This window comes from Mastomys coucha, unplaced genomic scaffold, assembly GCF_008632895.1.
Source record: "Mastomys coucha isolate ucsf_1 unplaced genomic scaffold, UCSF_Mcou_1 pScaffold23, whole genome shotgun sequence".
NCBI classification, from domain to species: Eukaryota; Metazoa; Chordata; class Mammalia; order Rodentia; family Muridae; genus Mastomys; species Mastomys coucha.
In genome coordinates this window covers 104,269,368-104,284,595 of record NW_022196906.1, presented here as the reverse complement: position 1 = coordinate 104,284,595, position 15,228 = coordinate 104,269,368, and the positions used below count along the sequence as shown (strand labels likewise).

General features: G+C 43.4%; 1 protein-coding gene across 2 annotated transcripts in view; it reads right to left on the bottom strand.

The window, feature by feature from the left end:
- Scap (SREBF chaperone) overlaps window positions 1-15,228 on the bottom strand; it is a 56,165-nt gene that overhangs the window by 24,752 nt on the left and 16,185 nt on the right. For both annotated transcript variants that reach the window (XM_031346409.1, XM_031346408.1), the window contains exon 2: window positions 9,071-9,289. In XM_031346409.1, the coding sequence (XP_031202269.1) occupies window positions 9,071-9,192 (122 nt within the window). In that variant the 5' untranslated portion in view covers window positions 9,193-9,289. The remainder of the gene's footprint in view (window positions 1-9,070; window positions 9,290-15,228) is intronic.

Below are 15,228 nucleotides of genomic sequence, written 5' to 3'. Positions count from 1 at the left end.
AGTCTATTCCCTGCCAAGGGACACTTGGCAGTTTCAAGTTGACGTCCTTGAGAATAAAGCTATGAAGACTAGAAAGATGGCTCAACAGCAAGAAAGTTTTCTGCTTTCCCAGAGGATCTGAGTTCAGTTGCTGACACTTATTGGATCACATTCATCTGTAACTTCAACTCCAGGGGATTTTTCTGGCTTCCTTTGATACTCAAACACGTGGCAATCACTCATGCAGACAAACATAAAAATAAAAATTTTGTAAATAAAAAAATCTAGAGATAATCTTGCTTACCACAGCTAGGAAGGAAGAAAGGGAGGGAAGGAGAAGGTAATTATAATCACTGATTATTTGTTTTGAGAGTCAGTCTTCCTATTAAGTCAAGTTGGCCTTGAACCCACAGCCTTTAGCCTCTAGATGCTGGGATTTAGAGGTGTGTGGCACCAAGCCTGTCTGGATAGTGGTTTGGGTTGTTTCATGTGGTGTTGATATTGTCTGTAGTTCTTGAGTTTTGGTTTACACACATGTATTTTTCCATCTACTTTTAATTTTAGGTCATGTAGGTAGACGCCCAAGGGAGAAGGTAAATAATAATAATGGAACCTTTTACATGAGGCTTAATATGTGCTAGAAATCATTTTTTAAAGATTTATTTCTATTTTATGCACGTGTATTTTGCCAGCATGTATGGCTATGCACCATATGCACAAAGTACCTACAGAAACCAGAAGAGGTCACTAAATCCCCTGGAAGTGGAGTTACACATGGTAATTAGCGGCCACGTGGAACCAAACCTTGTCCTCTGGAAGAGCAACCAGTTCTCCTAGCTGCTGGGCCATCTCTCCAGCCCTGTGTCAGGAACGATTTTAAGCATTTAAAGTGTATTAGCTATATACACTTTATAAATAGTTCTCTGTAGGAGGCATTATCTATAATAAAAATGGAAGTCTCCATTTATAGAGAAGACAGAACAATTAAGTCATCTTCAGCTACCAACCAATCCCAAACCAAGTAGTGAGTGTCAAAATGACATACTATTTAAATGGAACGTAAACAAAGACAAAATGAAAGCATATTTAGGGAGCTGGAGAGATGGCTCAGTGGTTAAGAGCACTGCTCTTCCTAAGTTCAATTCTCAGCAACCACATGGTGGCTCATAACCATCCGTAATAAGATCTGACGCCCTCTTCTGGTGTGTTTGAAGACAGCTACAGTGTACTTAGATATAATAATAAATAAATCTTTAGACCAGAGTGAACGGGGTCAACTGGAGCAAGCAGAGGTTCTGAATTCAAATTTCCAGCAACCACATGATGGCTCACAAACACCAGTACAGCTACAGTGTACATTAAATAAATAAATAAATCTTAAAAAAAGAAAGCACATTTGGGTTGAGTGTGATACCACATGCTTGTAATCCCAGTGCTTGGGAAGCAGTAGGAAGCAAGATCATAAATTTGAGGCCAGCCTAGGCCACACAGTAAGCTCCAAGAAAGCTCAGGATACATAGAATGACCTGTGTCAGAGACTAAAAGGAGGAAAGCATCTTTGGGAAATGAAGGTCTGCTCTCCTCTCTAGCTGCTATCCCACTATCCAAGTCTAACCTAGGGGTGTGCAAGAGTCAAGTTTCCTTGGCAGAGAAATATGGACGTTTGCTTCTGCCTCCTTTCTGGACATGGATTCCTGACTATGCAGACCTGGCATTTCTGTCACCACTAATCGGCAACAGCCTGTTGTTTTCTCAGTAGTCATTCTTTCAACAAATATTTGAGCATGAACTTGGGGCCAGACATTGTGCAAGGCCCAGAGATGCACAAGACAGACAAGATCTCTGCTCTCAAAAATTACATTGCAGTTGGAGAGCAAAAACAGGTCAGGTGGGCTCTAGACGGCATTAAGCAAGAGGGAAGGACTCACCCAGGAAGTAGGGAAGACCTCAAGCCACACCCGAGGGTTTATGTCAGATTCAGAGCTGAGAACCAGGGCCAGGTTACTCCATGTTACAGCTTCCTGTTAATTTGATTTCTACATTCATCATTTGTGCCTGTCTGTCACCTAACCACCACAGTCCCTTAGGTCACCAATTCCATGGTCACCTCAGACTTAAGGGCCATCCTTCCAGAGGCACCTTAGGCAGTTAGTCTGTCCATCTGTTAGTTTCTCTTGGGCACCCCAGCAGACAGAACGCCTCAGTGCCTTGTGTCTCTGGCCTGAGTGACACATTTCATTATCTCCGAGCGTTAGCACATGCTCTGCCCTGCCTGCAGGTGCAGAAACAGGTTTTCCAGACACTGTTTCCTTTCAGCTCAGTTCTAGGCATTTCCCTATATTGTAAGGTGACAGGGCCACCCAGGGAAGAATTGAGACCCGAGAAAGACCTGCTTACACTATGTTGTATTTTGGTGTGTTGTAAATTTTTTTCTGCATTTTTGAGATAGGGTTTCTCTGTGTAGCTGTGGCTGTCCTAGGATTCACTCTGTAGATCAGGCTGGCCCCAAACTCAGAGAGATCCACCTGCCACTCCCTCCCGAATGCTGGGGATAAAGGTGTGCGCCAGCACCTCCAGGTATCTAGTAAGTTTTAAGCCTCTGTTTTTGTTTGGCAGTGTACTGTAATTTTATTTTCATCATCTCAAGGAATTCTTTAACTTCTCATTTCTTCAACTCCATGGTTTTATTTTCTATAGATCTGTGAATTTTCCTGTTTTCTTTCTGTTGCTGACCTTATTTGGGCTTATTTCCACTGTAATCAAAAAGGGACTTTTGCTTGTAACCTCTGCGGCCTGCTGCCTGCAGTGGTAGCCTGCTGCCTGCAGTGGTAGGTGAGCTCTCTGCTGGGTGGAGTGCTCTGTTTATGCTGACTGCTCTAGCAGTTGTGCTGAGCCTGTTTCCTTAGTGACCTTAGCTGGTTGTTGCTTTTTGTGTTTTGAAGTTTTTTGTTTGTCTGTTTTGAGGTAAATCTCATGTAGCCTAGGCTAGCCTTAAACTGATTACACAGTTGAGGCTGCCTTAAATTCTTGATCTTCCTACCTTTACCTTCTAAGTGTTGGGATTGCAGGCATGCACATGCCTGGCTCCTGTCTGGATGTCATTATCCATTATTGAGGCAGACTGAAATCTACTGTTACCAGCCTATCTGGGGGTCTGTGGTCAGCTGTGTATGCTTCCTGCTATTACATCCTCCTTTTATATCCCGTTTCACTTTTATCACTTTTATGTCCCTTGCCTTTTATAACTTTGAAGTTTATTGTATGATAATAGTAAAGCCCTTCTGTATCTCCTTTAGTTACTATTTGCGTATAATATCGCTAGCACAGCATTTTCTGTCTATTTGTGATCTTATATTTAAACTATAGTGCCTATCCATAAGGTAATTTAACTTTATCTTAAAATTTTCAAGATTTTATTTATTTTTATTTTATGTATGAGTGTTTGCCTGAACATACATTTTGCTTGTATTTCTGTGCACCACAGGTGAGTGCTGGAAATTGAACCCACACCTATTGCAAGAACAGCTAGTGCTCTTAACCACTGAGTCATCTCTCCAGTCCCCAGTCTTTCCTTTTAATAAGAAAGCTTAATTGATTTCACTTAACGAGATTACTCATAAAGGATATCCTTAGCCATTTCATTATTTATTTTCTATAATATTACTTGGTTTTTGTTCCTTAATTCTTCCATTACTAACTTTTTGCCTTAAAAATTATTTAACTGTACAGTGATAGCACACACCAAGGTAATATAATAAACAGGTGTAGTAAAAAGCTTAAAATATTTCCAATCTGACCCTTTATGGAATGAAGAACCCTAGCTGGGGTGCTGTGAGGCCTGTTGTTTACAGTGCCCCCCCCCGCTGGTACAGTGTCCCCCCATTGATACAGTGCCCCCCTACAGTGCTCCCCCCTTACAGTGCTCCCTCCCGCTGTTACAGTGCCCCCCACTGTTACAGTGTCCCCCCACTGTTACAGTGCCCCCCACTGTTACAGTGTCCCCCCACTGTTACAGTGCTCCCTGTCTTGTGCTCATTGCAACTTGTATATAAGTTACTCAAGCTCAAAGGCTTCCCAGAAGAAACCCAACCTACAACTTCTGTTTTTAAAAAAGAAGGCAGGGAAAACCGTGAGGCACAGTGGCCTTGAAATGCGCTCAAGCCTCTTCCCTCCTCCCAGGGTCAGGTCTCAGCCGCCAGCTACCCGGTCCCTAGAATCCCAGAACCACTTCCTCCCCGCCCCACCCAGGGGCTGCATCTGCTGTGACACTCTGGAGAGGCCTGAGTACAAAAGCAAGGCAGAGCAGGCACAGGGTGTCTCAGGCCAGCACACACAGTCCACATTTTGGAGCCTGTTCCCTGGTCCAAATCAAGTGATTTTAACACTACTCATGGTACTCTCCTCTGGCTTTTTGAATAAGCACCCCTGCATTGTCATGTAAGGCTGAGACCATCAAGCACGCAGACCACTTAGCTCCTCACTCTCCCCGTTCTCACTCTCCAGTTATCTCTACTGAGATTAGGAGACACTGGAGACACCAGCCAAGAAATGGTCAAAGATGTCACATGATACACCTTCCTAGAGATAACAAAGGTAGGCGATTCATGTTCTCACTCTAGTTTTTTGTTTGTCTTTGTTTTTCAAGTTAGGGTTTCTCTATGTAGTCTTAACTATCCTGGAACTTCCTCTGTAGACCAGGCTGGCCTTGAACAAGAGATCTACCAGCCTCTGCCTCCCAAGTACTGGCATTAAGGTTGTGTGGCACCAGTGCTTAGCCATCTAATTTTGAAAAGTAGTTAAAATTCATATTTTTGTACAGGTGTTTGCCTGCACATATGTCTGTGCAGTGCTTGAGTGCCTAGTGCTCACAGAATAGGCCAGAAGAGTCCCTGCACCTGGAGTCACAGAGCAGCCATGTGAGTAATGAGAATCAAACCTGGGTCCTCTAGAAGAGCAGCAAGTGCTCTTAAGTACTGAGCCATCTCTCCAGCCATTTGCTTTTGTTTATGAGACAGGTCTCACTGCACAGCCCTGGGTGGCCTGGAGCTTGCTATGCAGACCAGGCTGGCCTTGATCTACCTACCTCTGCCTCCTAAGCACTGTGACTACAAGTGTGACCCCAAACCCAGCTCACACACTCGTCCCCCACTTCCCAGGTGTGAACAATTCAAGGCTGGGAGAGTCCAGTAGTACAGCCTCAAGGGTTTTCCTCCTACTTTACCTTTCTTCTTGAGTGCCCTGTGAATGATAACGCAGTCAGTGATTTCCTGCAGGTTTTGGGGAGTTGTTGTTGCTGTTTTTTGGTTTTTGGTTTTGTTTGTTTTGTTGTTGTTGTTGTTGTTTTTTAACAGCGTCTGTAAGACCAGAAGAAGAGGAGGTTCTTGCTTGTTCAACTGGGCTGTGTCCTGGAATGGTCTAAGGTGCTGGCTTCTGGGCCTCCAGAGTTCAGGCTTTAGAGCAGGGGTCGGGGTACTTTGAAACTTTGAGCTCAGCCACTCTGGCTGACCTAACCATAAGCACAGACAGGCTTAAGTTACTCTGATTTTCTTTTCTTATTGTGAAAAGAACACATAAATGTGTAAGCAGACAAAGAGGCACGCTGTTACATAGCCCATGATGTGACTGCACAGGTAATCACAGAACATCCTGAGGTGTAGACAGAAAGGGACAAAATGGTTGAGTACAGGCCACTACAGCTGAGATGCACAGCCCCAGCTGAAGGTGCCAGTCACTCTCCTGAACGGAAAAGCAAGGGGAAAGGGACAAAATCTGTTCTCAAATTCCTGCAAGACTGCCATCCTCAGGGGGCTTAATACACCATCGTGAGATCAACTTCCCCTCTGAGCTGAAGTCTACATCCTGTACCCTAACCCTCCTGCACGTCTGCGGGCGCACCTCTGAGCTGAGCCACCCCCTTGGGTCCTAGTAGTCTAACCTCTAGGAAATATAAATACAACTTTTGCTATAATGTCTATTTGCTACAAGTTTCATCAGCTTTTCCCAGCGGATGAGGTTAACAGTTACTACACTTAGGAACCAGGCAGGAGAGAATTTACCTAAGCCCACTCACAAGGCTCAGCACTCAGGCTATTTGAAGGAGTATCCTCAGATCTCACTCACTGACGCCTCAGCACCAGCTTAGAGAAGAAAATCAGACCCCTGGTGCTGTCTGAGGAGCCCGACTCCTGCATACACAGCCTCTCAAGCCCTGATTCTTCAACCTGATGGAGAAAGGTACATTTGTAAACCCTCATTAGTCATCACCCCTTGAGTCCTACTCTGTGCCTTTTAGGGGGGACTTGGTGATGAGCGGGGTAAACACAGCTGCATTGCTATATCTCAGGTAGCTCCTGGATCTCAGGAGGGAGAGTAAGTGCTCGGTCCTTTGGGTCTTAACAAATCTCATCTAAGGAATAAAGAGCAGCAGTTAAATGGAGCCTGATTATCTCACACAATTACTAAAAGCTGGCTGCTATCCAGGCTTTGCTTCCTCTAGGCACCTCAAGGCTCTGACAGAAAGGGAGTGTTTCAACTGAAAAACTTCCCAGAATCGAGAATGATATTGAGGTTTGTATGCCTAGGTCTAAGATCTCAATGAGCTCCTGTCAGAGAGAAAGGAAAGAAGAAAGCGCATCTCTACGTGATGGCTCAGACAAAGCAGACTCTCTCCAAATCCCTACCTGGTAAAGCACCCAGGAAACAATGACTACAAAAGCCACTCCCTAGAGAGCGTCCTGCACTCTACAGGTGAAGAAACCACAGTTCTGCAGGCTTGACGGTGTGTCACTCTGTGAAACTAGCAGACCACTAAGCAGTCCTCTCAAGTGCCGATTCTCAAGCTCCCCTTCCAGTATCAGTGTGAGAAATTGCTCTGATTCACAACAGACCTGTGCTTCCAGAGTAGATACTAGTGCTTTATAGAATGTCTACCTGGTTAGCCTTCTGACACTTCCAGCCTGTGTGCTTCTCATGCCACATGTGTTAAGATGCCAAAAGACATTCTGTTAAGGCTGTTGAGATGGCTCAGTGGGCAGGACACCTGCTGACAGGATGGACTTGAGTCCATCTATCAGGCTCACACGATGCACACAAAGTTTTCTTCTGACTTCTACACAAGCATACAAAGTGAATAAATAAGAATGTAGTAGACACTTTTTAAAGATACCCCCAGTAGCTTGCAATTTAAATGGAGAAGCTGCTGAAGAACCCACAGAAGTAGTTCATCCTCAAAAAATATTTTTTGGGGGCTTCCTGTGCTGGCACACACCTTTAATCTCCATACTAGGGAGGCAGGGGCAGGTGATCTCAGTGAGTCCCAGGCTAGCCTGGTCCTCTAAAAGTTCCAGGTACACACAAATGCAAATAGCTTAGTGCTTCTCAGTGAGTAGTCCCCAGGCTTGGGGACCTGTCACAGCAGCAAACTTTTAGGTTCATCAGTGAAAGACCAGTGTTTAGCTCACCTTCCATATGGCCCTGATAGTACCCTATGTCTGAGAACTTGCCTTATCCCATAAGATTCCGTATAGTTCTGATACCACCCTACGGTGGTCTCAAAACCTGCCTAACCCTCTAAATGAGACCTAGAGAAGTAAAACACTAAAGAGCTCAAGTTAACAGAGAAGTTAACTTTTTGCTTGTTTTTTTTTTACATGTATATATTTTCTTAAAGATTTATTTATTTATTTTATGTGAGTACATAGCTGTTTTTAGACACACCTGAAGAGGGCATCAGATCTCATTACAGATGGTTGTGAGCCACTATTTGAACTCAGGACCTCTGGAAGAGCAGTCAGTGCTCTTAACCGCTGAGCCATCTCTCCAGCACCATTTTTTTTTTTTTAAATAGTCAGCACTCCTCACAGTACTCTTAATTCATCATGTAGCATGTGTCATTGTAAGTATTTTATAGTATATAATACAGTTAGGTAGATTTTAAACACCAATGTACACTGAACCAGAATGAAAAGAGGCACCGGCCGTGGTGGCGCACGCCTTTAATCCCCCCACTTGGGAGGCAGAGGCGGGTGGATTTCTGAGTTCGAGGCCAGCCTGGTCTACAGAGTGAGTTCTAGGACAGCCAGGGCTACACAGAGAAACCCTGTCTTGAAAAACCAAAAAAAAAAAAAAAAAAAAAAAAAAAGAAAAGAAAAGAAAAGAAAAGAAAAGAAAAGAGGCAGGCAACAGAGACAGTGGCATGAACCAGGCCCGCCACTAAACTCCTACCCCCGTTGTACCGTTGTAGAATGAAGAGATAACTGGACCCTTTCCTAAGTATTGTGAGGACAAATGAGAAATTTAATTATATTCCTGACTTGGCACCAGGGAGGAAGCTCTCAATGAGTGATAGTTATCTTTCTTACTGTAAATTAGGGAAAAGTCTGGGATTGTTTATAACAGATCCGAGTAGGAGTCAACCTGGAGCCAGACTTGTAGCACAGCATTGTATACAATGAATATGGAAAACTTTTTTTTTTCATGCTAGGGATTGAACCTAGAGCTTTGAGCACACGAGTCAAAGCTCTACTACTGAACCACATCCAAGCCTGTAAAATACATTTTTTTCCTAGAGAAAATGATATTAAGGTGGGTTCTTCACATGGCTGAAAATGTTGTATGGTTCAAGAGGCCACTTTATATCAAGCCCCTTGTTTTACAAAGTCACAGTCAGTCTTCAGGCTTCTACAAGGCCTGTGAAAGACAGGTAAGAAAGAAACACAAGTACCCATGGCTTTTACTACAGACCTTGCCACACAGCGGGCCCCAAGAAGTAACAAGGGATCAGAGGATGGCTGTATATGAACGTGAGAAAATGACAAGAGAAACAAGGCTTTTGAGCCAGCCTGTAGACGGTATCCAAGTTGCTGTTCAAACAAACACATATTACCTTGCAGTACTCAGACTCTTGTTATTAACTAACACTAAAGAGAAAATGCCTTTGAAGTCTCTACTATGCAGCTCCAGTGAGTATCCTTATTAAGTCCCCACTACATAAAAATGCACAGCTTCCAAGAGCTCCATCACAGTCAGGGTTAGTGAAATCCATTGTCACCGCACACTGCTCTACCACATAAGGGGCAGACTGAAAACATACCAGCAGGCTAAGATGCAGAGTCCTGTGAAGAGGATGATGGGAATGGGGTAGGATGCACAGAGCAGCCCATGGTTGTAGAAGGCCTGAGATATCTTCTCACGAAGCCTTTCAGTCAGGGTCATCCTCAGCTAAGTCACCTTGTTGCCATCCCGGAAAGTGAGCATGGATCAGCCGGGAAGATGCTGGATACCACTTACAATAGACATCATCTGCAAGGACCTAACCAGAAAGGAGAAAAGTAAAGTAACATTAAATACTTGGGAGTTGGAGAGATGGCTCAGCAGTTAAGAGCACTGGCTGCTCTTCCAGAGGACCCAGGTTCAATTCCCATGTGGAAGTTCACTCCAATTCCAGGAGATCCAAGACCCTCACACAGACATACATGCAAACAAAATGCCAATGCACATTAGAAAAAAAAAAAAAAACCTAAAGTACTTGGTTCTATACACCAGGACTGCTACAGGGAAGGGGCAGTTATGTGGCTAGAGACTGGTTTCAGAATATGTAGGGTCTAGAGATGTGAGTCTCAGTATAGGCATGCACACGCACAAGCTGGGTACCTTTAAGTGACTGCTCTCTGCAGTACTAAGGGAAAGGAGCTCATGGTAAAAACTGCAAGTTCCTCATTTATGTTGCAGTGAGAACAGAAGCCAGTGTTAAGCAAAGAAAGGGTTAGGATAGCAAGGTCTGGAACAGTGGGGAAGTTAAGTAAGTGGTTTATAGTTGGGTATGAGATAACCAATCTAGACAGATAAGAGATGGTGCTCTTAGCCAGCTTTCCACACCAACCCCTGGAGCAATTGAGAAATACATGTAAAATACCATTATCCTTTCAAATGTCTTGTTTCTAATGCAGCTAAATCATAAAAACAAACTACATTTTAAGTAAGGATGGCTTCTAACAAGAAGCTCCTGCCCAGAAGTCACCTCAGAGCACCCCACAGACAAGGAGCTAAACATGAGTCAACCAAGAAAGACAGCAGCTCAAAATGGTGGCTGTGGTAAGAAGCAATACTCTGCCATCCCCTAAGTGTGAACACACAGCTTAGTTTAATTAACAGCACTTAAGACATCTGCGAAGTTGGAGGGTAGGAACACAGGCTAAGCGGCTAGCGGGAAGTGGACAGTCAATGTGAGTAACTGACAGAGCTGCTGATGAACAGAGAGGGGCTTCAGTCACTGTAGACTAAGAGCAGCACGTGTACAGTGACCGCATACCTATCTCCCGGGTCAGGCCAGGGGGAATACTTGTGAATTCTGTGGACCCCCCCACTGGTTCCACCCACAGTAGCCCAGAGAACTAGCCAGTCTCACAGCGGTTCCCTTGGTCTTCATCTAGTCTCCCCCATAGCCCTGTAAAGCCCCTCTACTATGAAGTTCAGTGGCTTCTTCCTCTCTTGAAAACCCTTCCCTCTTTCAGGAGTTTCTATTACTTTTCCTTAATTTCTCATATTTCTTCAATTTCTTATTTTTCTGAAATAATTTTTAATAAAGCTTGTTTCTATTTTGCAAATTCCAAGAGTCCATCTCTTTAATTTTCAACAGCATGAGACAATGCACTTAGAGCCACTGTTTCAAGTGATCTTTAGTGGCTGTTGAGTGTCCGGCATCATAGGTCATGGGGTCACAAACAACATAGCCGTGAGGTCCTGTGGCTCTCAGATACTGAATTACTCTCAGTCTAACTACATAAGCCTGAGAACACCCCATCTAGCCCATAGTTTCAATTCTCAACCATTTTCCATATTAGGAGTTTTGTTTTTGCTTTTTCAGATGCTAAGTATCAAACCCAGGACCTTCCAAATGCTCAGCAAACGCTACCTATGACCCACACATCCGAGCCCCATATTAGGCATTTGTAAAAGGCCACTCCCCAAGGGCATATGTAAGCATGCCTATATAACCAGATGGCACCTTCAGCTGCTCTGCCAAATAAGTGTTCTGAACATCCCCCCTGCCCTCTTCTGTGCACAGGTCAGACTGAGGGAAAGCCTTAGAAAAACCTTGGCAAAGAAATACACACCCCAAAACACATTCCTGAACAGATTACTAATAAAGACTGTTCAGTAGGATCTGTCCTCAACATAAAACACCAAAAGCTTATGACCCTGAAATACCAGTCATCAAACTAAACTTACTCAAAGGCAGAGTACTGGCTTGCAGTCTCTGTTCTTGGTTCCACAGTCACTCCTAAGGAGCAAGCACAGATAAATCCTACTGTTCCTGCCTGCTGTCTGCTGTCTCCTTTTAAAGTAACAGCAGTTCCCTGGAACTCACAGGCTCCTACTGGGTCCACAGGTCTGCCTGTCAGTCAGAGTCCACTACCCTGACTCAGGCCATACCAGCTGGGCCTCACTCTGTGGACACTGGCTTCTGAACACAATGGAGGAGGAACTAGCTATTGCTGGCAGTTCATATTCACCCCACAGAGATCGTTTCTCCCAAGATCCATCCCCAGGCTGTTTTGGCTTTTGTCCTTTCTGAAGACTGGCTCATCAACTTTTTTTTCCAATCTATAAACCACCCCATAGTCTTCCAATAAATCCTTTTTCTTATCCTAACTTAAAGTTAATTTGCTATTTGCTACTAATTTTAAACTCATCAAAATAGAAAATTCTTACAGAAAGCCAAAGCATTTAGAATTCTCTTCTTAGTATAGTTCTCTAGTGGTTTAAAGTTCAAGTTCACGTCTGTTCCACATTGCTTTTTCCTTGGTCTGTGCTATTGGGAACTTGCTCAGACATGTGTCTGGGCTTGATTAAGCTCCCTGATGACAACCCAGGCTATAAGGATGACTCCTCAAGTGCCATAACCAGAAATCAGAAGCAAAAGGAGTCATATTGTAACTATTTCACAAATCAAAAAGAATGGCCACCACTCCTTCTACCGTCCCGGAAGCACAGACTTAAGGTACACATTGAGTGTACACATTAAGGTACACATTCTAGTCTAGGAACCTTCTCTCTGTAGGTCTCTTGGGGGTGAACTGAAGCAGCAGGTGAGTGCTGCTGATACAAGAAAAAAAGTGCTCACAATAGCTCCACTGTCAAGTGGCTTGCCCTAAAAACACAGGCCACTTGAAGTCTCCAGCAAAAGGACCTGTTCAACCTAGGGGCACATACTGAGACCCTGAGGGAGCAACTTCTTGCTCCAGCATCCCTCTACCCTCCCTACAGCTCCTAAGGCAAAGCAAACACAAAGAAGTACTCCTATCAGAGACACACTAGCAGGAGGATCCCTGGAGACAGGCTCCTTTAACTAGCAGCCTGAATCTCTTCCCTTAAATGTTTCCCAAGACCAAACCCTCCCGGATATTCTGTTTCTAATCCTTGTCTCCTTCTATGGCCTCTCTTCTGCACATATCAGCTACCCAGGAGAGGGACTAGTCTCTGTACTGCAGCTCTTAGATCAGTAAGAGATAAACACTAAAGCTGACATTCCCTGCCACTCTGTAGCCAAGACAAGTCTCACTGACATCACTCACACTAACTGCTAATTCTCAGAGCATCTGGACAACAAACCCAAGTTTTAGCTCCTGATGCAGTCTCCCTGCTTGAACCTAGGAGAGGAGATGCTATGCATCTCGATTACTCAATAGAAATGTTTAAGCAAAGCTATTCCAAAGCAAAATGTACCCAACCTGAACCAATAACCTGTTTTACCTACATTGCCCCAGAGTTACAGGTTGCTTCTGATAAAAATCTATAGCCTTCTCCCTGAATTTAAAGAGACAGTCTTGCCCTGGGGGCCTAAGTAGACCATGTTACATAAAAACTTAAAAAAAAAAAAAAAAAAAAAAAAAAAAAAAAAAGCTGAGCATGGTGGCACAAGCCGTTAATCCAGGATGTAGAGACAGATGGATCCCTGAGTTCCATTTCTGAGACAGATACACTTCACTGAGGTGAACCAGACTGGTCTAGTCTAACAGAGCAAGTTCCAGAGAAAGGCTAGGATTACACAAAGAAACCTGTTTTGAAAACAAAACAAGACAACAACAAAAAAACAAACAATTCTGCTGGTGCCCTTGGGGAAGACCATATATATATAAGCAAAACCAAAGGAGCCTGCTATTAGAAGCCCAAATCAGGGTTGTTTAAGTAAAGAAAAAGACAGTGCTAGCACAGGACAGAACTGCCCAGGAAGCCCAAGAGGAGCAGCAGATAAGTCACACCAGGGGGCTCAGAAGATAGAAGGCCCTACTGAAAGGATAAGGGTATGAGCAAAGCAGAGACAGGGTGCCTCTGACCTTGAACTCATCTTACCACCAACCATTACCACTAATTCCAGAACATTCCCTCACTCCTGAGGAAAACCCTATGCTTACTTGCTGCTCCCTGTTGCCTTAGCACTTCCTTCCTGACACCCACCAAGCCACTTCCAGTCTCCACAGATTCACCTGATCTAGACATTTCAAAGAATGGGATCATCCAATGTCTACTTGTGAATGGCTTCTTCCATCCAGGGTTTTCAAGGCTGAACAATGCTATTAAGTTATCACAAGTCCATTCAGTTTTTCTGTTGAGTAACACATCACTAAACGCAAAAGTCACATATTGCTTATCCATTCAACAGTTAATAGACACTAGGTAGTTTCAGTCTTTCCCCTACCCTTAGCTATATTGTGAATAGTATGCTAATGAGTATTCTTTCATGCTTTCTAAAAACTGAATTTAATTTGGGGGAGTATATTAGTTTTTAGAAGTAGTACTACTTGGTTATAATGTAATTTTCTCCTAAAATGTGTATGTTTTACATTAAATCTGTGTGGTCTTCTGAGCTCATTTTGGATAAAATGTAAAGTTTAAATCTAGGTTCACTTATTCATTTTCTGTCTGTCTCCTCTCTCTCTCTCTCCCCCTCTCTCTCTCTCTCTCTTTCTCTCTCTCTCTCAAGTCCTCACAAAGACAGCAGCTTACTTTAGTACCATCTGCTCAAGACTTCCTCCTTTCCCACTGAACTGCCCTGGCTTGGCTAAAAGATCAGTCAGATGCATGGGCAATAATCTGTTTTCAAGATCTCTTGAGTTTGTAAGTTCAAGACCAGCCTAAGCAACATAACAATATGCCATACTACCCACTTCCCACCAAACTGGCTGATCATGCATCTATTTACGGCTTCTCTACTTTTTCAGTGTTCATTAGTACAACTATCAAATATTTTTGTTTGTTCATTTTTTGAGATAGGATCTCACTGTACTGCTTTGGCCGGGCTGGTAGACCAGGTTTGCCTCCAACTCATGAGATACATCTATCTGCCTCTATCTTCCAAGTATGGGGATTAAAGGCATGTACCACCATGCCCAGATGCAACTATCAAATCTTGAAATGGATAGTGGTTCTTCACATGTCATTCTCTGGTTTATTTTTTGCAATGCTGGGATTGAGCCCAGGACCTTGGTTATGCCAGGCAAGAGCCCTACTACTGAGCTACATCCCCAGTTTTGGTTTATCTGAGGCAGTGTTTTGCCATATAGATCACACCATATAGATCACACCTTGAACTCTTAATCCTCCTGCCTTTGTTTACCTCTCTTTGCTTAAAACACATACTTTTAGCTATTCTAGCTTGTTTGCCTCTTTAAACATTAGCATGTTTTGGAATAATTTTGTCAACAGTCTATAGCAATGAAAATAATTCCATCATTTTTTTTTTTCCAAGATAGGGTCTCATTAGGAAACCCAGATTAGCTTACATTCTCAATCCTCCTGCTTCAGCCTTCCATGTGATTACAGGCCTCATGCCACTGTGCTTGCCTTGCAGGATTTTTTAAAGATTTTATTTTTAATCACATGTATATGTGTTGGGGGTCACACGTATGCATGTGTGGTTACCCATGCAGCCTAGCAGCATCAAAGCCACTTAATGCTAGTGCTAAGAACTGAGCTCTGGTCCCCTGGAAAAGCAGTACATGCTCTTAAGCACTGAGCCTCAGATTTGGGTAAAAGTTATATTAAGCCTGTATATCCAAGTGCTTCTCCATTTGTATTTGTTTCCTTTCTTTGGCATTCGGTAGTTTTAGTACACAGGATTTATATAGATTTACACCTAATATCTCTTTCTTTCTTTTAGCAACCGTGGGTTGCTAAAAGAAAGTAGTGGTTTCCATTACTTGTATATATTGGTTCTTCTATGATGACCTTTTTTTTTTTTTTTTTTTT